This window comes from Megachile rotundata, chromosome 7, assembly GCF_050947335.1.
Source record: "Megachile rotundata isolate GNS110a chromosome 7, iyMegRotu1, whole genome shotgun sequence".
In the NCBI taxonomy this organism is placed as follows: domain Eukaryota; kingdom Metazoa; phylum Arthropoda; class Insecta; order Hymenoptera; family Megachilidae; genus Megachile; species Megachile rotundata.
Genome location: NC_134989.1, coordinates 16,602,679 through 16,624,622, shown reverse-complemented (window position 1 = coordinate 16,624,622; position 21,944 = coordinate 16,602,679). Strand labels below are relative to the sequence as shown.

The window sequence follows — 21,944 nt, the reverse complement described above, 5'->3', positions numbered from 1 at the left end:
AAGCCTACTGCCGCTCGACAAAGCAGGAAGGCGAGTTTCCATGCGCGCGATCTACGTTTCAGGTTTTGCCGCGCGCGTTTTACGTTCTAGAAATTTCCAGGTGATGCGTAAATTAACCGTCGTATCGTCGAACCTTTCAAAAATATAATTGTCACCGTCCGCTATTCACCACAACGGTATGCTTCAACCGTTTCTTATGGCGTTTCAAACTTTATGAGGTAATTCGTTACGTAATTATAACGTTCGAGGAACCGAATATCCCGCGAGTACAAGGTTAGACTTTACTGGATTTTCGATACCGGTTAGTGAATTATACAAATAATCAGTTTTGCGTAATTCGTTCGAGAATCAGGCACACATACGGAAGAAATAAACGATATAATTTTTGGCGCAAATTCTACTAGTCGACGAAGAACAAACTCGAAAGGTGCAAGGTGGCGCTATATGCGAACTTGAACCGTAATTCGCGTTTGGACGTTTACGATCTTTCACTCGAATTATCGGTTTATGTTAGAAACGCAGCTTTCAAAGAAAAAGTTTAGAAAAACCGGTAAAATTTATTTACTACCAGTCCACCGTGCAAAACATATTCGCTAACCAACGTTGCACGCGTTGAACTACTTTATCGTTACGGACAGAAAATGAAGGTTACAATAAAAAGTGAGTATCCAGATCAGAATATTGTATATTTACTTATAGTCTGTTGAAACTTTTCTACGTAGTACATAGTTACTCGCGTAACGAGTCAAGATTTCACGGGTACAATTAAGTTCGAAATTCTTGTTTGTGGTTAATGACGCACGTTCGAAGCACGAATCGTTACGCACACGAATAAACGATTACCGCAAATTCGTTTTATAGGTTGGACCGGTGTTGCCACCTGGCGTTGGATAGCGAACGACGATAATTGCGGTATATGCAGAATGCCTTTTGACGCCAGTTGTCCAGATTGTAAAATTCCTGGAGACGATTGTCCATTAGGTACGTAAAATTTTATCCTTCATTCGATTCTTGAAAGCACTCTCTCATTTTGATTTTCATTTAAAAATCGACGAGCAATCGGAGCATCCTGCGATGCGTTAAAATCAAGTAATCAGTTGTTATTACATATTACAAAGAATTCGGATCGAACGAATAACCGACAGGAACGTTTAGCAAAAGCAGGAAATCGTTCATAAATTGCCGCGGTAGCGTCTGCGCAGCTGCAGTCATGAATATCGATCGGTGTGCCGAACGAAACGGATCCCTCGTACACGACATACCGTGTTCTCACGCGCGCGTACTCGCGCGTATTTGCGCGTGTCAATGTAAACGCAACAAACTGTCGGTGTCGGTGGTTAGCGAAAGCGCGACGTGCGTATCCGGTCATTCAACGTTTCCTCGATAAATACGATTCGATGCTGTTCCAGTTTGGGGCCAATGTTCCCACTGTTTCCACATACACTGCATCATGAAGTGGCTGCACTCTCAACAAACCAGTCACCTTTGCCCGATGTGTCGTCAGGAATGGAAGTTCAAGGAGTAGCTACTGGTTTGCCGATGGTCCCGCAGGTGTCAGCACGCAACGAATAATCAGGTAAAGCTTACATCCTGTACCGCGTATCACAATGTAATAAGTTTACATCGAACGCGACGAGGACGCGTTGCTCGTTCGCATCGTTCGCTTCGCGGGGTTTTGCACGAGCGCGTTTCTTCTGTCTGCATTTTACAGGTTCATCGGTTCGCGCGACGCTGTAGATTTTGCTGAAGAATCAAACGAATTGCTAGAAAATAACGAGATCGATGTTGTAACTCGGCTTTATCGAAACTGAGCTTTGCAGCGAGAAAGATGAATCGATGTAACAGCGTCGCTGAAACTATAATTGTAAGATTCGATAACTGTTTGACAGGAAGTAGCCGCTTTTTTATCGAATCGCAAACAACGCATTCGGACACGGCAACGTGGTTCTTGTATCGCGTGCTTACGTAACACTTTTCCTCGACTACTCGTCGCACAAATACGATACTATGAACGAAACTTGTTGATCGCGCGTTATTTAATATCGTACAGAGTTGATTTTCGACGAATTCTCCTGCGTCGTGGACCGACTTCTATCTTATCCGCTCGACAAAGCTATCTTAGCGCGTAGGCGACAACGATCTTTGTTTTCCCGCTCGTGCAGCCGTCGAATCGAACCATTTTCTTCGATGCATCATCGACACACGATTATTTCTCTCCGGAGTCCGGAGCTAACAATTCGTTCTCCTCGATACACCACTGTGCGAAAACATTGATTGGATCGGTGCACGGACAGATTGGGGTGAAAGTAGAACGAGTAGCTCTCGTCTACATTGGGAAACAGACTGTGAAGAAAATTTGAATGAACGCAGTAACGTAATCGGCGTTACAGGATGATCATTTAAAAGTACGAACAAAGGTGGAACGTCAGCTTCGATGCTACGATAATTCGCATAGATCTCGAACGAACGCGCAAGATGCTGCTCTATACGGTCCTTGACAGCGGCGAAACTAAGCGAACGAATACCGTGGACCTCGTACAAGCGAATATCGCGTTACGAGAAACAATGCGGGTCAGCAGAGGTTCTGGATGTAGCGCGGTGCGCGTTGAATTCGAGCGGAGAACGGCGAGCGTCCGCGAGTCGCGAGGCAGTTCGCGCTGATCGAGCCAAGGAGACCTAATGGGCCCCTTCCCCACCCTTTACCCTTTCCCCTTTACCGTTTCCACCGACGTGCTCGTTTTCCTTTTTCTTTCTTCCGTGTCCCCGCTCCTTTCCTGGACTACTCTCTCGCGCGATACCGTCAGCAAATGCAGAGAGCGAGCGAGTTAAAAAAAATTTCACTCGAGGAAAAGATGCGGAACCGCGATTTTCTATCGTATTCGAACAGAAACTGTACGCCACGTCGCGTTTTCTTATTCCGTGCTGCCTCTTCGACGTTCTCCGTTGGTCGATCGGTCACGCACGATCCGCTTTTGTTCTCCGCGTTCCGGTATCGATAAAAATACCACGCGTTGTCTGTATTTACAGCGCGTCCGTATTTTCCTTTTCTTTACTCTGTTCCATTCGTTGTATCCACCTATATCGTTTAGGTTACTCAACCCTTGCCGCCGTTCGCTTCTCTCCTTCCATCTTCGTCGCACCGCTCGTGTAATCGCGCACGAACACACGCACGTTCGCGCGCGCGTTCAATTACTCCCGACTTGCTTTTTACAGTACCCCTCCTTTCCCCTTTATCTCTATCTCTGTTTCTCCCCCACCTCTCCGAGTCTTAATTCCCATTTTCCCTTCTTCTCTATCGCGCGCGTTCGCTCACACGAGTCTACCTGTGCCCGCGAACGTTGCTGCCTCTAACAACGCACTCGGCGAGTTAAAGGCACGCTCAAACCGTTCGTAGTCGTCGTTCGAGCGTTTCGGAAAATTTTCGTCGATCAACGAAAACGAGGAACGAGCAAAAGTTAACAGTCGAAGACTCGACGAAAGCCGGACGATCGTTTACGATGGTTTTACAGTGACCGGTTCCGTTGCCGGTCCGTGCTCGTGTGGCGAGTCCTTTAGTCGACTCGCGCGCGTAGAGCGGCGGTGGCGGCGGAAAAGGAGGAGAGGTGGGCGCAAAGCTGTACGTAAGTACGTACTGCCTACCTGATGTCCCGAGAAGCCGAGAACTCGAGTTAGAGCTCGAGCCAGTCACGTGGTCTCTCGAACACGAAGGATGTTGTGGGATCGCGAAGTCAGTTAGCGGCAGTCCGTTCAGCGGACAAGCGAGAGGAACGGAGCGGAGGACGCGCGCTAGCGTGGTGGACCGTCGGTCAGAAGGAAGGGGAAAACGATGGAGGAACGAGGAAAGAGGAACGAGGTCTCGGGGGACAGAGAATAGAGAATAGAGACGAGATAGTGGATCGAGGATACTTGGACCGTGCTCTCGTCGATCTAACCTGCCGACGTGCCGCTCGGTCAACAACGTTTCGTGCTCGTTATTTGGACCGATGTACCGCGTGTCCGAAGGTGTCGTTTCGTAAACTACGCGAAAATCGTGAGCGAACGAAGGACGAGCAGCGGAGGGGAGAGTGCCGATTTCGAGGATCGTGTTCGTGCTCTAACGGAGTAGCGCTCGGCGAAAAGAGCAGCCGATTCCCGTGAAAATATCCGCGTGAAAAGCGAACAGAGGCGGAGAAAGTAGGCTGGAAAGAGAAGAAACGTTGGAATCGGTGTGGAAAGGAAAACAAAGAGAAGGTATCGGTCGGCGGATCGGCGCACCTGACCGTTGGTAACGCGTGTTCGGTTCGGCTCGCCTCGCCTCGCTTCGGAGTTCCGTTTCGCGCGAACAAAGCTCCGTTTCGTGGCAAACGCGTGGAGCGCTGGGTCACGCTCTACCGTGAAAAGCAAACCGTAGCGTCGCGACGCGATCGTCCGGTAGCGATCCAGCGATGCGTCGCATGAACACGGCGAATTTCGAACCGTGACTCAACCACGATTGCGACGATTCATCGTTGACGTAACCTGCTCGCGACGTTTGCTCCGATGGTGCGATCGGGACGTCCAAGATAATCGAACGCCGTTATCTCGGACAACCTCGATTCGATTCAGCCGCGGATAAGATGCTCGTTACGCCGAAGGTGTCCGCGTGAAGGCGTCGTCGTTGTCGAACGGAAGCGATCGTAAAGCGATAAAGATGCAGTTGGCAGCGACGCAGAGAGCACACCCGCCACCGGTACCTCCGCGACCGAGCAGGCAGGTGGTCGCGGAGGCCCTTAAAAGATCCCCAAGGCCGCCCTGTCCGACCAGACAGGCACCGCCGCCGCCCAACGCCAAACCCTGGAGATCCGATCGGGAACGATCGGCCAACGATAAGCAACAGCGGCTGGGCCCGGCTCCCGGTCGAACGGTCGTCTACGAGTCGATCAAGGAACCGCCAGGGTCCAAAGAAACCACCGACGAGAGCAACGATCGCTCGGCTCGAATCGTCGTCGACGAGGAACCCGGTCGGGTCAGCGCGAGTGAAAGGTGCGACGAGGAGGAGGAGGATCGCCGTGGAAGAAATCCACCGCGGGAAAGGCGGCACCGTGCCGTCGAGCAACAGCGTCGCGAAAATCCCGGCGAATCGACCTGCGTCGCCGACAAATCTACTCGCCCGGCGCTCTCGGAACGATCCGTCGATCGTCGTACTCCCGATCGAGACGATTCTTCCCCGGACGATTCGACGTTCAAAGAAAGATTCGAGCGCAAAGAGGACACCGCGTCGTTTCCCGATGTCAGAAACGAGAAGGACGACATTGCGAAAACCTCCGTCAAAGCGAACGTGTCGTTCGACGACGAGCGTCCTTGTCCGACCACGGGTTCGGAGTCCGGCGGCGAAAAATCGAGGGCGAATCGGGAAAACGAACTCGACGCTCGACCGACGCCTGCTCAGAGGTCTTGTCTGGCGAAACAAAGGGACGTCGCGACGAAGAAAAGTTTGGACGCGCGAACGAACGCGGAAGACTCGAGGACAAACGAAAACGGCAAATCCGCCGCGAACGTTGATCGTTCCACGGTGATCGTCGTCGACGAATCAGAGCGTAAAGCGGAATCGAACGATTTCGACGAGGACGGCGACGACTACGACGACGAGGAGCGCGACGGTGAAAATATTCGTAGACAGGACTGGCTGGAAGCTGGCGTTCCCTATTCGTCGACGCGGATCAGGTTGTCGGGCGACGACGGCGATAGAGTCAACGGACTTGATCGCTGCGAGAACGAGAAAGTCGGTGATCTTAATATCCTCAGGTAGTAAACCGATCAGAAAGTGGAAAAATTTGTACAAAGAAATTATTCGCTCTACTTGCACGCCTAGAGACGAGAAGAGAGTACGCCGGCAGCGAGACGCGTTCGCATATATTCGCTCTGTCGTTTTCGTTTTCTCACGGAAACGATGTTTATTCGATGCGTTACGTTAACGGGCATCGAACGAACGCGAAAGCGGCGGAAACGTGGTTGCAAATTCGTTTCGATCTGACGCGTTAATTATCGCGAAAAACCGCGATGTCTGTATACCTATTACGAGAACGAATGTAACCATCCAGCGGTTCGATCCGCGACTTTCTCGAGTTACACGATCCTTCTTGTCGTAACTATTTTAATTGCCGGTCGAAATACGCGTCAATGCAAAACGATACAGTTTTCTTTTTTTTTCTCAACGTTTCTTTCGGTTGCCTGGTAACCTACATTGTCCTCGTTCTTTTTCCTTTTTCGTAACGAGATCGTTCAGAGACCGGGAAGAAAGCTAATCGAGGAAGGGTTTGAACGCGTGCGGGGAGCGGTCCGTTCAAATCTCGCGTGTTTTAGCTGTGGGCGATCGTTCCGAGATCGATCGATGCTTGTCCGATAGAGCAAATAACGGTGTACCGATGTTCCGTTTTCGTAACTCGAACCGAACAAAACTTTCGCCTGTTTCAGTATACAGGAGAGGATCGCGATGTCTTCCTTGCAAGGTCTACCCCCGTTACCGAGAAGTCTCAGCGGATTCAATTTGACCGGTGGTCGAAGCGAGGGATGCGAACCACCGCCACCGCCTACCAGATCCTCCAGTAAAACGCAAAGAGGCGGTAAAGCTTCGATCCAGTCATCCTCCAGGCCATCGCCACCTGCTAGACAGCTCACCACGCTGGATACTCAACTGGCCATACTCAGGAGAGAAATGGTGATTGTCCGAGTTTAGTCGATGCTGCCTTTTCGATATTTGTCGCTTCATCGGAATACGTCGATACTAATTTCAAATTCCGATTACAACCGAGATGGAAGTAGCTGCTCGATGTGCCTCGATGATGCGTACAGATACGCAGTTAGAAAAGATCCTTACCTATAATAGGTGGCGCTGTTCACGGGTAATGCAAATTATAGTCGCTAACTAACAGGAAAATTCCAAGGATTTGCATGTAACGACGTAACGTTTCTATAAACGGAACACTAAGTCGATCAGAGAATATCACCAGTGGAATCTCGGCATCGCCTCTGGCTATCTTTTGTTGCTTCTTTTTCGGTCGATTTCGTCGGTCGGGTGAAATGGTCAAAAAATTGAGAAATAACATTTGGTTCTTTCGATCGTTATACAAGAAGATAATAACGAAGTGATGCGTAGTAAATGCGTCGATCGGGATTTGACGAAGAGCATGCACGCTGAAAAGTTAGGCTAATAGTTTAATAGTAAATCCAGACACGAAACGAACTGGCACAGCCGCTCCCACGCTGCATTCCCTCAGGCGTGACTCCCCCCTCTTCGCCTCCTTTTCGTGCCCGCTCTCTTTCACCTCTGTTCCTTCTACCTCCACGCTCGTGCTTCTTCTTCTTCTTCCTCTTCTTCTCTGCGCGCCGACACCTCTCATTTCCATTCTCATTTTGCGCCCTCTCTCCTCTTTCGTTCCCACGTCCAACCAGTCGTTACTTGCTTGGAAACGTCCTTTCGACCGACAAAATTCGTGTTGCCTTTCTTTTCCTCCGTTTCTCGATTACGTCGACGTAGTCTTCGTTATTTGGTTGATCGTACGATATTCTTGCAGTTCGGACTACGACAACTGGATCTTTCGTTGCTGTCGCAACTTTGGTCCTTGAACGAGTCTATTCAAGAATTTCGGCAACTGCTGCAAGAACAAGAGGACAGGGCGCCATCTCCTTCGCCCAGCAGCGAAGAAGGAGACGACACTTCGTACGGGACCCATCCTCCGCCTCCACCGAGAAGACCAGCTCCCGGTATACACCTTCACAGACCACCTAGGCCACCGAGACCACCTAGACCGCCTCCCAGCGACGAGTCACCCTCCAGCGAGGAATACGGAGCCGTTTGACGCCTTGCTCGAACGAACTGTTCGCATTCCAGAACGTCCCCGTTACCGCGTTTCTGAACCATCGTTCTTTAAACTCCATTACGCGTCGCGAAGATCCACGAGAGATCTCGTCGACGATTGTTTTAGATAAAATTAAAGATCGATCTAACCGTAGAAACTTTTGGAATGCGATGTAACGTATCGTTACAAAGAACTCGTTGGTGTTCGAAGGTACCTGGAACATTTCATTACGGAAACATCGCAGATTCGATTGTTCGAAGAACGCGTTTTCTGATTGCTACATAAATTCTATAGATATTAGATATTTAACAAATGAAAACATACCGTTCGTTGACCCACGAAACTATCAATGTCAATCCAAAAAACAACGATCCTCTATACATATACATATAGATAGATAGATAGATAGATAGATATAGATATATACATATATCTCGTACTAAGTAAGGGTAAAAGTTTATTGTCCTCGATGAGAACTATTTCAGTTCCACGTACTCTTTTCTCTATTTGTGATAGCAGTCGAAGGGGCCTTTGATTAACTATAAATAGATATTTGTTTGTGCTAATTAAGATTTTTCCGCGATCATTGGTTGAAAGACAGCTACAGAGGATCCGAGCCTACGGCACGAAAAACGGCTAGTGAGTTCCAAAGAATCGTGTTCAAAAATCCTCTCTTCCACGTTTCTTCGCTATTACGTCCATTACAGAGTTTTCTTTCTTGTTCGTGTACGCACGATTGCCCGCGTCACGATACGACTTGGACAGATTTATATAGATTAATTCGAGTGTGTAAAGTTTAATTAAGAGAAGAACGACAGATGCAAATAAAAGAAAATGTAATTTAAACGCAACCCGCTTCTTCGTATTGTACCTGTCTCCACTCGTAATTCAATTATTACTTTTGTACTTTTGCTTTCGACGAATTCACATATAAATTACTGTAATTTTATCTGCTCGAGGAAAGGAAAAACGTTCCTCGAGCTTATCGTCGTGAAAAACGTTGACAGTTTCTATTGTTGATCACAGATGGCGGTACCGTGTCGTGTTTTCACGAGTGTCTCGTGAGAGAGGTTATGTATATCCCTCTTCACGAAGTGTTTGCTTCAAGAAATTGTTTGAAGAAATGCCCAACGAACATGGACACGACGAAAAGAGTAAGAAAAGGAAAAAGAAACGATCTCACGCCCAAATGGCGAAAAAGTTTGCCCGGCAAAGAAACCACGGATCGGACGTTGACGCTGAAACTTATCAATACATGGTACGCATCTTCGACTTGATGAAGGGCGATTTCCCCACTGCCGAGGAGAAACTGATCTTCGCGAATAACGTGTACGAGCAAACGATAGGCCACGAGCTCGACTACGCTCGGAATCAGCTCGGATCGAGGATACTGGATTCGCTTCTAAAATACGCGAACTTGGAAACGATTCAGAGGTTAGTCGACGCTTTATCTGGTTCCAACTTGAGACCGCTCAGCAGCGACAGATTCGCCAGTCACGTATTGCAAAAAATCGTAGTTGTCTGTGCCGGAAGAGGAAACAAGGCCGAGGAATCCAACACGGAAGAAAGTTCGGACGCGAGCGTGAAAGTCGAAGAATCGGAAATCGCCTCTTACAACGACATCGTACTGAAATTGTGCAGGTACTTCTTGAACAACATAGAAGAATTCGTGTTCGATACGTACGCGAATCATCTTCTGAGGACCGCGATCGAGTGTCTTAGCGGACTGATCGACAAGTCGGAGGACAACAATAAAAAGAAATTGACGTTCGGCGAAAGACGACCCGTTGTGCAGCAATATAAAGATCTGTTGTCGCAGACGTGCAATAGATTACTCGAGTGGCCTCGATTGCTCGAGTTCGGACAGGACGAGCTCACGTCCGGATTGTTGCAGAGCGTTCTGTACTCCTTGAAGGACGTGCACCCCGAAATATTAGAAAAGTTCGTGCAGAAAATAACGCAGAAATGCTTCCAACCCGGCGAAGGGTCGCGAATATTCGACGCGGAATGTTCCACCAGGTTATTAGAGGTCTGCGTAGCCGTGGCGGAACCAAAATCGTTGTACAAAATTTACGAAGACTACTTCCGGGGTAAGTTGAAGGCGTTATCGATCGCGCACAATACGAACTTCAGCGTACAAAGGTTGATGGATCATTGTGCCGTGAAGGAAGACTTCGAAAATATCTTCGAGGAGGTTTCAGCGTGTTTCCCAGAAATTCTCAAGTCGGGGTACACCGGGGTGCTGGTAAGCGCGGGAAACGCGTGTTTGAGGTTACGAACGAAACAAGGCGCGTTCGTGACGGAACTTTTAAAAGCGCTCGGTTGCGAGACGAACGAAAAGCAACGGGATATCGTGACTTGCCTGGCTAGTTTGAAATCGTTGGAACAGCTGGAGAGCTTACGGAAGGCGGATAATTCCCATCCGGTTATCTGTTTGCACGGCAGCCTGATTATCCAAGCCATTTTGAAATTCAACAAACCCATCAAAATCGTAAACTCGTTGTTGGAAATGAACGAGGAGGAACTGGTGCGCATACTCGAAGATCCGAAAGGAAGTCGCATCGTCGATGCCTTCATGGACAGCGAGTACATAGGCGAGAAGAGCAGAGAGAAATTCGCGAAAAAGTTCCGAGGGTACTGGGCTCAAATGGCTTCCAGCACCCACGGTTCCAGGTGTTTGGACAAAATGTGGCAGTGGGCGCGTATAAATCAGAGAACTTTGATCATGGAGGAGTTGGCAGCCGTCGGAGAATCGTTGCGCTCCACGAAATCTGGACAAATAATCTCGAACAAACTGAACGTGCCCTTATTTGCTAGGAACAAGAAAGACTGGATGGAAACTCTGGGAAAAGAAGAGAAAACGAAAGCTCTTTTCGCGAGTATAATAGGGGAATCGAAGAAAAAGAAATGACGCGTTTCTGTAGGTGGAACGCGCGGGTTTCACGATATTTGTTAAATAAAGCGAGGAAGGGAGAGGCAATGTATGCTTGTTCCGTTAGCCTTATCACATAGAATAGTTATGTATTTCGTAAATTCATAAATACAATTTATAGAATCCATCATACATCCCTGCAACGCAACGTAGCTAGGAAAACATACAACGACTCGTAATCTAGATTTGAGCAAAGTTCCCTAAACGCGTAGGACCGATAAATTCGCTCCGGCGAATCGACGGTGACTAGACTTAAACGTATACGACGCGTACAGAGTAAAAGCGAGAAGGTCGTAATTGCTTTTGGTAGTCGCGTTATTCGTTGCGATCGTTAAATTGACTAGCGAACGATCCCAATTACGAAATTCGGAGTCGAAGAAAAATCGTTTCCTAGGATCGCTTCGACGAGAAGCGGAGACAGCGATTTGTCAAGGTTTTCGCGATCGCGTTGATCTTTCGCGGGACTAGAACACGATACGTTCCTCGTTAACTTCGTACCGTGACGATTGCGTCTATCGGATCGTTCGTTTCTTTGGGCGGCATTGTTTCTTTCCGTTTCTTCGCGCAGAAACGGGGCTATTTCTGGTTCGTCGTACGTTCGCGGCGTCGACGTTGTTCTCGTAATCGACGATCGCGGATTATTGCTTCTTCGAATCGTCTACGATCCGGAACCGTACTTCGAATTCGTTTCTAATGTAGCGTTTCGATCGAACACCGTTACTTTTGCTATTCTAACGAAGAGATTCGTCGAACGACGAGACAGAATAATCGTAGAGGGATGCAAATTCGAGAGCGACCTCGAGGGAAGGAACAAAGTTTCTCGTAGAAAAAGTACGATCAGTAGGGTAGATCGGAAGGAGAATGTCGTTGAAAAGGATAGAAGAGTAGAAAATAGAGGAGCAGAAGATGTATGATTCGACAAAGAAGAAAAGGTACGTTAGACGGTTGAATCGCGATTAACGCGAATCGCGTTGGATCGAGCCAGCGGCGAATCGGCGAGGGTGAGATTTGGCATGGTGACGTCACTTCCCTTTGGTAGCAGCCCCGGCCGCTATCGGCGAAACGACCGTCGCTTCGTTGACGGTGGTCGAGAGGGCACCACTGGCGACTCTCGGCGGACTTCTGGAGGTCGATCTCCGAGGTTCGCGCGGCGGAGGGTTGTTGCAGGTCGCGTGATGACCTCCCGCTTCCCAGTCGCGATGTTGGCAAAAGGAGCCGCAGTACCGCGCGATTCCGCAACCACCGCAAGTCTCCAAAGCCGGTCTGCCGCAGTTCCAACAGCTCTGAAAAGATGAACGATAAGTTGGCGGAAGGGTTCATCGCGCGGACGTCGAACGAATGCAAAAGATACTGACGGATCCCGAGACGGTTTGCAGGTGCGACTCTTTCTCGTCTTCCGTGGTCGATGGTATCGAATTGGAAACGGTAGTCGGCGTGGTAACGGTTCTAGGACTCGAGTCTATCGGTCCGGGGTTACCGTGGACCCGTAGATACGGTCCTTGACGCAGAGCGCCGTGATTTCGCTGAGACAACGGTGCGTCGGGTAATCGATGAACTCGCAGCCGTTCGTTCGTCCTCGTTTCGATCACCGCTGCTCTCACGGCGCGTTGCACCTCGACCATCACGGCCCTCTTCACGGCTTCTTCTGCGACACAACCAAATAAAGACACGTTCCAACATTAACCAAATTAAAAGACAATCGCGACAAAATCGAAAGACCACTGACCATCTTTCCTTTGCAGTTCCGCGACTTTGTCCTCGATGGCTCTGATAGTCTGAGCAACGATCTCCCCGGACAATCGTTTCAAGCTACCCTCCCGATCCCCGGTCGAGGACTCCACTTGAGAACCGTTCGTCGAGGACGGATTGTTCGTCCCGGTGTTACCGGTACCGTTCTGAGCTCCGGCCGGTGTCGGAGGGGCCGTCGCGGCCGGTCCGAAGCAACCTCGCGTTTGCAGAATGGCCAATGCCTTCTTTGTCTTTTCCACCATTCCTAGGATGCAGTTTAACATCATGTGAATGTTTTTCCACTCGTCGTCGAGGCTCCCGTTCTGCGTTTGAACGTGACTCATCTGTTGTGGCTGCTGAGCCAGATGATGAGATCCAGAAAACGGGTTCATCTGGTTCATTTGCACCGGATTAGGCGGTATCGGGCTGGGTCCGTGACCGTGGCCGTGGCCATGTCCGTGGCCGTGGCCGTGACCGTGAGCGTGACCATGACTGTGACCGTGTCCGTGACCGAGACGATGCCCTTGAATCGATCCACTCGTCGAATGCAACGGATGATACCAACAGTAAGGGGAAGAACCGTCGGTGGACGGTTGTTGCTGTTGCGGCGGATGGTGGTGACTCCAGGGATTCGACAGCCTCTTTCCGTACATGGGGACGTCGTCGAGCAGGGCACCGTTTTCGTAATACCTGCGACAATTTCACGACGTGTAGGTTCATGAATTAGTTGCAGCACGTAATGAAGTTCGTAATTCGGTACGCGATCGTCGTTCATAAGTTGCTCTCGGCTGGAAAGAACTCGAATAGGTCTAGATTCGGAAGAGCGTCAATAGGAACCACGTGCATTCTTTCCAGCCGTGAACAGCGAATTCCTCGGACTCGGAGCAGAAGCGTCGAAACGCGAAGCGAAGGTAGGCCGTATTAGCGCTCGAAGCGAGCTTGCCGGTATTCGAAGGGTAGAGAATAGAGGGACTTCGGTGGCGAGAGAGGAGGAGGTGGAGTGGAGCGGGTGGCCGAGGGTGTTCGAGAAAGGTGGTACGCCGATGATATATGGAAACGTCACCGGCAGACGTATCGAGAGGAGGCCAGGCTGGCATCGCTGGCGCGCGAGTCGCGTTTTGTCGCCTTCGAATTCGCTTCGGTGGACCTTTCTCCGTACACGCGCGCGTATCGCGTCCCGAATGGAAACACCGATCCCGTCCACCCGATCGCGAACTTCTTGGCGCGTTCGGTTAATCGAATCGAACAGCCGGCAGAGCGGTTTCGGCGCGGCATCCCGCTCGATCGGACGGCAAATAACGACGAGAAATGCAGGCTCGCGGCCAAGATTTTTCTCGAACGCCGGCACATTTGCGGCTTGGCAAATATACTACGCACGCGTGTACGCGCAGATTTCTGCGTTCGTTGTCGCGTGAATTATCGCTATGGACGGCCAAAGATTCCGCGCGGTCTTGTTCACTTTCGAACCAATTTACACCGCAATTTACGCGTCTCCGATACGGTTTTCCGTCGTTGGCCGACCAGGAAACGATCGGCGTGAAACGCCGCGAAACGATATCTCTCGAGCAGGGTCGAAATTGACGACGAACGGATCGACTCACGGAGTGTCGGAGGCACGACGCTTCGGCGCGTGCGACGCGCTGCCGGAATAATGGTGAAGACCGGCGTTGTTCGCGTGCGGAATACCACCGACGCTGGGATTAGAATTGGACCGCATGCCGTAATGACCGGAACACTGATTGCCGCCGGTCCCGGTGTGTTCTCCGAAAACTTCGAGCGACTCTCCGGCGGACACCAAACCCACGGCTTCCAGAACCGCAGCCTCGTTCGATCGCAAGAACTGCGCGCAACTCTGTCGACAGAACAAATGTATTAAATCGCGCGGGTCGAACGACATATTTTTGCGTCGCGAATCAACTGAACTCGCGTTACGCACTTGTACGCCTCCCATCGTAACAGGAGCCTTCCGCGAATCCAATCGAGGCGATACGTATCTCCATGTTTCACTTTTGACCCTCGATATTCGTCTAGCGTTTTTTACGGGCAACACCTGTACGGATAAACTTTCGAGTTCGTTGGCAAAGTCTACTCGGTAAGCTAGGATTTATCGCTTCTAATTCGGTATCGAAACCTCCGTTCGTCTCTGGTCGTCGAGCTCGGATTTCTCGATTAACGATCATCGATCGGTAGCTAGTCTCGCGCGTCCGACGCGTCTCGTGTCGTCGTTTGCTAAGCAGCGGCTACTCGGTTTCCACGCGATCCAAACAGACACGAGAGGAAGGGTGCAGCCGAGCGACGGAATTTGCCACCGCCCGGTTCTCTCGATCCTCCGTCGGTCTAGCTGCCTCGAGAAATGTAAATCGTAGCTATTAATTTGCAATTCGTTACCGCGCGACCCGTTCCTTCGCGCTCTCTTACTCGTCTTCTCCGCCACCCTCCGCGTGCAGCCGTCTTTTTCTTTTCGCTCTCTCGCGAGACGGGCAACAGCTGGAAGCAGCGGCGTAACCGAAAGACTTTTATCGATTCGTCGAGGCAAACTTTATCCTTTCCCGCGAAGATTACGAATCTTTTCCGTGTTTCGTTTAGGATTAAAATCGATCCTCGTCCGCTCGTAGATCGCAACGTTCCTCTTTCTCGACGAGCTGCTAAATTCGTGTAAAGATTTTACTTCGCGGTCAAATCGATTCGTAAATTCAACGAATCGTCGGTCCGGTTCGGCAATACGAGGAAGAAATGGACGAATAGTAACGAGCCGCGTTACGAAAGGCAGTCGGAACCTTTACGTTCGATTCGCCCATCTATCTTGCCGTGAAACGGGGCTGCGCCACGCTCGCACCCACCCACGGATTCGCGAAGTAGCCTGGGAAATTAAAACAGGTCGGCAGCCGGTCAGCTCGACTTCTGTTGATTTTACTCGCTACTCCTGAACGCGTTTCCTCTCCGTCGTGCCGTCTCCGTTAGCCAAAGTTTAACGAGCGTAATATAACTCTAATCTATATCGGACCACGACCGACACAACGAACATCGGTTATCCAAGCCGCGTGTTCGCGATCGTCTATTCTCGTCTTCGCGATCGCGCAGATTTCGTAACGTTATTCTCTCCTCGCTCTTATTTTACTTCTTATCGGGAGTTTCGAGGCGACGATCGTCCCGTTGGTTAAAATTCTCCGAATATCTCGAGCGAGAGCGATCGAACAACGGTCGACGTAGAATTCGAATTCCGTGCAGCGAGAAATTCGAAACAACGATGTTCCCGTAACTAGAGAGCATCGGTATTCTCCGCATCGCGTTGGATCCGCGTGTGCACTCTGATTTATGGCGTTCCCGGGAACTCTGATAACTCTCCTCTTACGTAGCAGTCAGCTTTCGCCATCCGCTATTTCTCGTAGAAAGGAAATTCACCGATGGCTCGAAGAAAAAACTCACCTGATTGCTTGCTCTGGCGGCGTTGCTCAAGTCCCTCTGCAAAGAAGGTAATTGCTGCTTCAAGTGCGGCAGTACGAAATCTTTGAGAGAGTAATTGGTCGCTTCCTGTAACGCCGAATGGAACTCTTCCGCCGTCATACCGCCGCTCTGCGGAAACGAAAGTATTCGTTGAACAGTATTTCGTTACGTGCCGTACGATAGTGGTACGACGAAGCGTGGCTACCAGATGTCACGTTTCCGGAACGCGTACGAGCTCGTTGCGCGCACCGATTTTACGCGCCGCGTACGAGCTCCGAATACTTCCGTTCGAGTTTAAAGATTCACGAAACTTTCGCGATACCGAAACGTTTCTTTTTCTTTTACGTTGTCGATTGCGACTACGGCGCCTTCGTCTCGAGGTTGCGTTTTACTCGCGCGTGCCGGTTGAACGCGATGCCGTCAGCTGGTATATACGCGTATCTCGCTCATCCTCGTTGCTAGAAGAGTTTACGGCTACGAAGCATCCTACGTTCCGCGATATACGCTACGAGCACCTGCGACGAGCCAACGAACAAAACAAGAACCGTGGTAACGGATGGAATCCGGTCAAACCTTGCCGCTATAACGCGATATCGTAGCGATTTCTCCGTAAGCGATTTTTCAATACGAAACGCCGCTACTCGACTTTCTTTTGCTCGTTTCTCAAATTCATTCGCGCTTTTAAAACGTCGAACGCGTTACGAATTTTCGAGGTCTCTTTCCGTAGCGAGAAAATAATGATTAAGCGCGGGATTTACCAAAAGCGCCAGCACCAGAGCGAGCACGGTGTCACCGGTGTCCGGAGATATACCGGTGGCGAATTTCACGACAGTGCCGAGCACGCTCTTGAGCTCGCCGTGACCCGCGAAAACACCGGCGATGCATCTGTTACCGGAGCCGCTATTCGTCGACTCGGATACATCGTTTTGCTCTTCCGTCCTGCAACTGGTAGCAGCTCCGGCATTGCCGCTGCCACCGCCTCCGGGACCGATGCCATCCTCGAATTCCGGTTTCAGAGGGTGCGAAGGCAAAGGACTGTCGTTGTCAGAGGATTCCGAACAAGCGGTCGATCCTTTGTACTCGGACCGCGGACCGTTGCTCTGTTTTGGTTGGTTGCCCGATACCGCCGTTGAAATCCTTTGATGATGAGAGGATGGCGAGTGCGCTTCCGATTGGCCGTCTTCCCGCGGCGTTTTCTCTCTCGCCGTGGAGCTCGCTGCAACAAAACGTCTCCCCTTTTCTTCCTCGATTCCTCGATTCTGAACTTTCGTGTCTAGTTCGATTTCGATCGCGAGAGATTCATTTCGGCGCGAGATAAAGACGGTTTAAAGCAAAGGGTTGTCGCGAAACCGTTCTTTGTGCACGGCAACATCCGGGCAGGCGAATCGGCCACTCGTTTACGAACGCGTTGATAGGACGGACACAGAGAGAAGCGGCGGTGTGTTCGGGGATGCGCGTCAACCGACGGTGTATACTCTGTGCGTGGGTGCAGCGGATAACATGCAATTACGGGCCGTGTCATCCACCTTGTCTTGTTCCCGTTCTCTGTTCTCGTCCCGTCCCGTCTCGTCCCATCCTGTCCCGTCCGCGCGTTATCTCGCGAAATGCCTCCAGTCCCGTGGTGTGCGTGGCAAAACGCCGCCATAGAACGCGTATGCCGATAACGAAAGGTTACACGGTGATCCGTACTCGCCCCGTTTCGCCTTGTTCCGCGTCGCGGAATCTCGACTGACAGCCGTGACCTCGCTCGACGGAACAAAACGACCGCTCGTCCCGACGTTTCCTTTCGTTTCGCGGTTTAATCTAGCCACGTGCCTCTTTCCGACGTTCGCTCTCGGAACGATTTTCCGCTCGATCTTTCGCTCGCTTATCTTTGGCCGAGGAACGTCCGCGTCGTTGCACGAGGATTTCGAGGGAACCGATAAAGCGGATCGAGAACGAGTACATATTTTAGCGCGTCGGTGCGTGTTGGCTCGTAACGCGAGTAAGCGAACGGAGGGACAAGAGGGAGGAGGTCGCCGGTACCGTGTCACCGCCACCTGACGCCGGTAGCCAAGAGGTAATTACCTGTACCTGAACTCTCGGCGAACTAAACTACCTCGGAGAGCGCAACTTACAGCTCTCTCGCGAGCGCTCCGATTCCCTCGTCGAATCGACTTTGCGACGTCGCCCCGCCCAACGACTCGACCGCACAATTTCCCCCGAGATCGGACGATTTCTCGATCGTTGAGCTCGCGTAACTCCCTGTCTCGAATCGAAAACTTGACGCGAGTTGCTCGAAATTTTCTAGACGAATTCGTCGCGATGCCGGAAATATTTGTCGCGAAAACTCGATTAGTCGGACACGGAGTGTTCGGAGCGTGGTGCGGGCGTGAGAGCGAGAGGAGATCGCGAATCGCGCGGTGACACCTGGAACGCACGCAAAGCAGCGTAGAAGCGGCTCGTTGTCTTCGCAGACGACCGTCCCACGAACACCGACGGAGAGATCGATAAAGCGCACGTGCTCCACTCGGCCGAGAGTCCCTGGCTGGAAGTAAGTGCGCTGGGACTCAGCTGTCGCCTCCTAATTGCCGGGACAATGCAACAGATGGCTTTGATCGCGATCCCTTCCTAGTCACCCCTTGCTCCCTCCTCCTATTTCCCTTCTTTCCTCTTCCCTCCTGTGCCCTCCCTCGCGTTTTATACGTATCTACATTCTTCCTTCTCTTTCGGAGCATTTTCCGTCTTCGAATGCCGTTCCCCGCGTTCGTTCTAGCTCCTTCGTTAACTCTCGCTCTTCCGGTTTAACGCGATTTCCGATCCCGTTTCGCGTCGCCTCTCGGAATCCCTAACGACGGTCTATCGTATCGTTAACGATCGCGACGTTGATAGTCGAATTTCGAGAGGAACGCGCACCCGGATCGAGCGGAATCGGATTTACCGGGAGACGGTTTTAATATCTGGCGAGGCGAGAGCCATTTCCTGGAATCGCGGACGCGAATCCTAATAAAGTTCGCCGAATCCGGACGCCACTTTTCAGGGGATCGCGGCGCTTAAAACTCGAGCACGAACGCGTTCGCGGGCGGTCGCGTAAGGAGGACGGATGCGCTTCGCGAAACTCGTTCCTCGCGTCGTAAGTCGTAAGCATATCCAAAGGGAAGGAAACGCGAGCGAGCGAGCAAAGTACGAGCGACTATCGCAAAATACCTCGAACGGCAACGTCGGGGATGCCGACGGTGTACCGGATATGATATCAGCCTCGAGCAGAATCCCGCTGGAAGCGTTGGACGTGCCTTATCGCGTCTGGTCCAGGCAGTCAGCCAGTGCACGAACCGACCTAACCAACACACCGAGCCCGACCAACCAACCGACGAACCGGCTTGACTGACTGTTCGCAGGAGTTTCGCCATCCCCCATGGAACGTTCCGCGATCGCGTTGCTCGGGCTCTCGTGCACGTGCTCCTTGCAATCCTTTCCTCTCTTTCTCCTCGCGTTTACCTCTTATCCCCCAGCCGCCTCCTTTAATTCGCGGATTCTGCGACGAAGCGGACGAGGATTTTCGAAGAAACGCGTCCGGACGTTAAGACGTACCGAATATATAATATTTTATCGAGTAATACTTTTGCACTGCCAACCTATCGTTTCTTTTCTCACTCGAGGAGCGCTGCCGATAGTCTACGGTGATTTTTCGAAACCGATCGAATCGCGTAAATTTGTCACGATCTCGAGTTAGCTAAATCTCGTCCTCGTACGGAAAGAACGGAGACGGGGTAAAGTCCCGTTCGATCGGGAGGACGGGTCTTTGACGAGAGAAGCGGGCATTTTTCCTGAGCCGTTTCCAAAGTAGCTGCGGGTTCCCGGTCGTCTAGATAACCGGTTCGCTTCGAACGTACGATCTCGTCGGCCGAGAGCCCGCCAGCGGACAGAATATACGGGTACCCGTATGCAGTATTCGAAACTAATGTTCGTCGTGGTCGTAGCTAAGCCACGCGCGACGATCTCGCGGTCGTGGTCGAATTCTTTCGAACCGAAATCCTGGTTCCTCGGCCATTCGAATCGTTCGAATCGGAGGTTAGTGAAAAAGTAAACGCACCCTTGGCCTTGGTCTTGAGATCGAGATCGACGGGAAAGGGATCGGCGCTGGCGACGCGCGAAGACGGCGCGTTCGGATGGCAGACGATCGCAGAGCTCGCAGGGGTTGCATTCTGCAGGGTGGTCGTCGACGACGCGGTGCTCGCGGGCTGACTCGGCGCGCCGTTGCCGACGGTGTTGACGACGGTGCTCGCATTCGAACCCGTCACCGTTGAGACGCTCGAGCTTCCCGACGACGACGACGTCGAGGACGCCGTCGGCGATTGCTGATAACCGCAGCATTCCTTTGCCTCTTCCTTCACCTTCACCTTGTGGAGGATCGTTGCTGCTGCCATTCCACCCTCCGCTTTCATGCCCGCTCAGCTTGCCTGTTCAACATTCGACCCATTGATTCGTCGTCGTTCCCTCGACGAACTATATTCCGCTATCGTAACCGATACGATAATTTTATTTTACGCGTGTCGTTTAAAAAAATCAAAGCGTCGCGTCGCGACGCGTCGTGAAACAAAAGGACTCGGAAAACGAGCAAACCAGGACGCGTATGCGCGACATCGCGACCACGATTCGTATTTGATCGATTCCATTTCGCGATTGCCGCGGTCGCATATTTCGTGTACGTGCTCGTCGACGAGCAGCACTCCACCGTGCATACCGATGACTGATTTTAATGGAACGGTCGAGCGGCAATTTTACCTACCAACGGGAGAATCTATCGCGATTCGACTACTCGTCCCGAATATCCAACCGCATAATTGGAAGTACTCGGTTACGCTCGCGCGACGGTTAACGCCTTACCTAAGGCGATACGATCCGGACAATCCGGCGAGAAACGTCCGATACGAAGCGCGCGGAATCGATACGGACGAGATTACGAGAAGGGATATTAGGCGAAAGAGAAGCGGGAAGTAACGTTCAAGATCCACGTGGCGCGCAACTCTCGCTGGAGGAGGAATTTTATTTGATCGGGGCACTGGTTTGCCTGGTCGTCGCGACGCGTCGGTGCCGCATGGTTTCGTTATTAACGCGAAATGCAAACGAGTCTTTCCTTTCGTCCAAGAAACTACCCTCGCACGATTCGTTATAATTTTTAGCGGAAAATCGGAATAACTCTTTCGTCGCGAATATCGTCGGAACGTTTGATATTTTCAACGCGAGTTTTGCTGGTAATCGGCTTTGCGGCAAACGAATAAACGACGTCGTCGATCGCCTCGAGCGCGCAACTTTTACGGCGTACAATTCCAGTTAAATTAACGCGACTACGAACGTCGGGTCCGTGCATTAACGTTCGTCGCCATTAAAGTTTTTCAACGTCGAAGGAAAGTAATTATCGCGATTAATTTTCGTTTACCGTAACGAGGAAGCAAAGCCGGTTTTACGATCAGTACGAAAGCGTTTCCTTCTCGACTGCGAACAGCTCGCGTCGATTTTTGCTCGGCAAACGTCTTCGTCGATCGACGAAATTACCGCGCGTTTCGAATTCGATTCCCACCGTGAACGCGCGGATGAACTCCGAGTAAAGTTTGAACGGGTGTTCGTCGATGCATAATCCTCGCCTCCGGTCGAGAAAGGATTCGACTTTATCGCGACAGATGGTCAAGATAATTTTAATCGGCGTCGACTCCCTCCGAGTGATTTGCCCTTGTTCGCGATCGTCGATCGCTCGATTCGTTAGCGGGCGAACGAGGGAGGAAGGCGACGAATCGGCGCGTCGCGAGCGAAAGAGGGAAAGCGGTCGTTCGGCCAGGAGGGCGGAGACGCGCGTTCGCGGCAATTCGTTAAGACGCTTAGTTGAGCAAACAAGAGCAGAGTCGCCTGGAAACGATATACGTGCCACGGCAGAAAATCCACGGCTCTGCCGTTGGTAATTACGTTTCTCGTGCAGCTGTGTGCCGCGCACGGATATAAACGCGAGCTCACGTACTCGTTTTTCCGATCGAACGCGCGGTTTCGTT

General features: G+C 51.2%; 3 protein-coding genes across 8 annotated transcripts; 2 read left to right on the top strand and 1 right to left on the bottom strand.

The window, feature by feature from the left end:
* Nucleotides 1-52: 52 nt before the first annotated feature.
* On the top strand, nt 53-8,668 carry LOC100875874 (protein FAM89A). Of its 5 annotated transcripts, none has more exons than XM_076533729.1 (4): nt 53-176; nt 862-1,576; nt 6,433-6,676; nt 7,533-8,668. In XM_076533729.1, exons 3-4 carry the CDS (start codon nt 6,452-6,454, stop codon nt 7,815-7,817), a joined length of 510 nt encoding a protein of 169 aa, XP_076389844.1. In that variant the 5' UTR covers nt 53-176; nt 862-1,576; nt 6,433-6,451; the 3' UTR covers nt 7,818-8,668. The 5 variants fall into 5 exon arrangements, 4 of the variants coding, with proteins under 4 accessions (XP_076389844.1, XP_076389842.1, XP_076389843.1 ...); XM_076533727.1 differs by having other exon boundaries at nt 79-218; XR_013038795.1 differs by lacking the exons at nt 53-176; nt 7,533-8,668 and adding an exon at nt 446-660 and having other exon boundaries at nt 862-981; nt 1,410-1,576; nt 6,433-6,636.
* Nucleotides 8,669-8,940: 272 nt separating this feature from the next.
* Nucleotides 8,941-10,831, top strand: LOC100880357 (nucleolar protein 9). Its single transcript, XM_076533721.1, has one exon. The coding sequence runs from the start codon at nt 8,941-8,943 to the stop codon at nt 10,726-10,728; it is 1,788 nt and encodes a 595-aa protein (XP_076389836.1). The 3' UTR covers nt 10,729-10,831.
* On the bottom strand, nt 10,819-20,345 carry nvy (CBFA2/RUNX1 partner transcriptional co-repressor nervy). 2 transcript variants are annotated; one of them, XM_003706136.3, is made up of 7 exons: nt 19,994-20,345; nt 16,680-17,137; nt 15,904-16,050; nt 14,079-14,329; nt 12,476-13,167; nt 12,105-12,394; nt 10,819-12,032 (listed from the first exon to the last, which is right to left on the bottom strand). In XM_003706136.3, the coding sequence occupies exons 1-7, from the start codon at nt 20,343-20,345 to the stop codon at nt 11,772-11,774; spliced, it is 2,451 nt and encodes an 816-aa protein (XP_003706184.2). In that variant the 3' UTR covers nt 10,819-11,771. The 2 variants fall into 2 exon arrangements, with proteins under 2 accessions (XP_003706184.2, XP_076389820.1); XM_076533705.1 differs by having other exon boundaries at nt 12,105-12,391.
* Between the last annotated feature and the right edge of the window lie 1,599 nt (nt 20,346-21,944).

Bases quoted from the DNA above. Each gene is read 5' to 3' on its own strand.
- LOC100875874 (XM_076533726.1), top strand. From the start codon at position 4,670: ATGCAGTTGGCAGCGACGCAGAGAGCACACCCGCCACCGGTACCTCCG. The intron at 5,764-6,432 runs GTAGTAAACCGA...CGCCTGTTTCAG, and splicing joins GGTGATCTTAATATCCTCAG to TATACAGGAGAGGATCGCGA. The intron at 6,677-7,532 runs GTGATTGTCCGA...ATATTCTTGCAG, and splicing joins CCATACTCAGGAGAGAAATG to TTCGGACTACGACAACTGGA.
- LOC100880357 (XM_076533721.1), top strand. From the start codon at position 8,941: ATGCCCAACGAACATGGACACGACGAAAAGAGTAAGAAAAGGAAAAAG.
- nvy (XM_003706136.3), bottom strand. From the start codon at position 20,345: ATGAAAGCGGAGGGTGGAATGGCAGCAGCAACGATCCTCCACAAGGTG. The intron at 17,138-19,993 runs GTGCGTTTACTT...GTTTTGTTGCAG, and splicing joins TCTCAAGACCAAGGCCAAGG to CGAGCTCCACGGCGAGAGAG. The intron at 12,033-12,104 runs GTCAGTATCTTT...TCATCTTTTCAG, and splicing joins TGCAAACCGTCTCGGGATCC to AGCTGTTGGAACTGCGGCAG.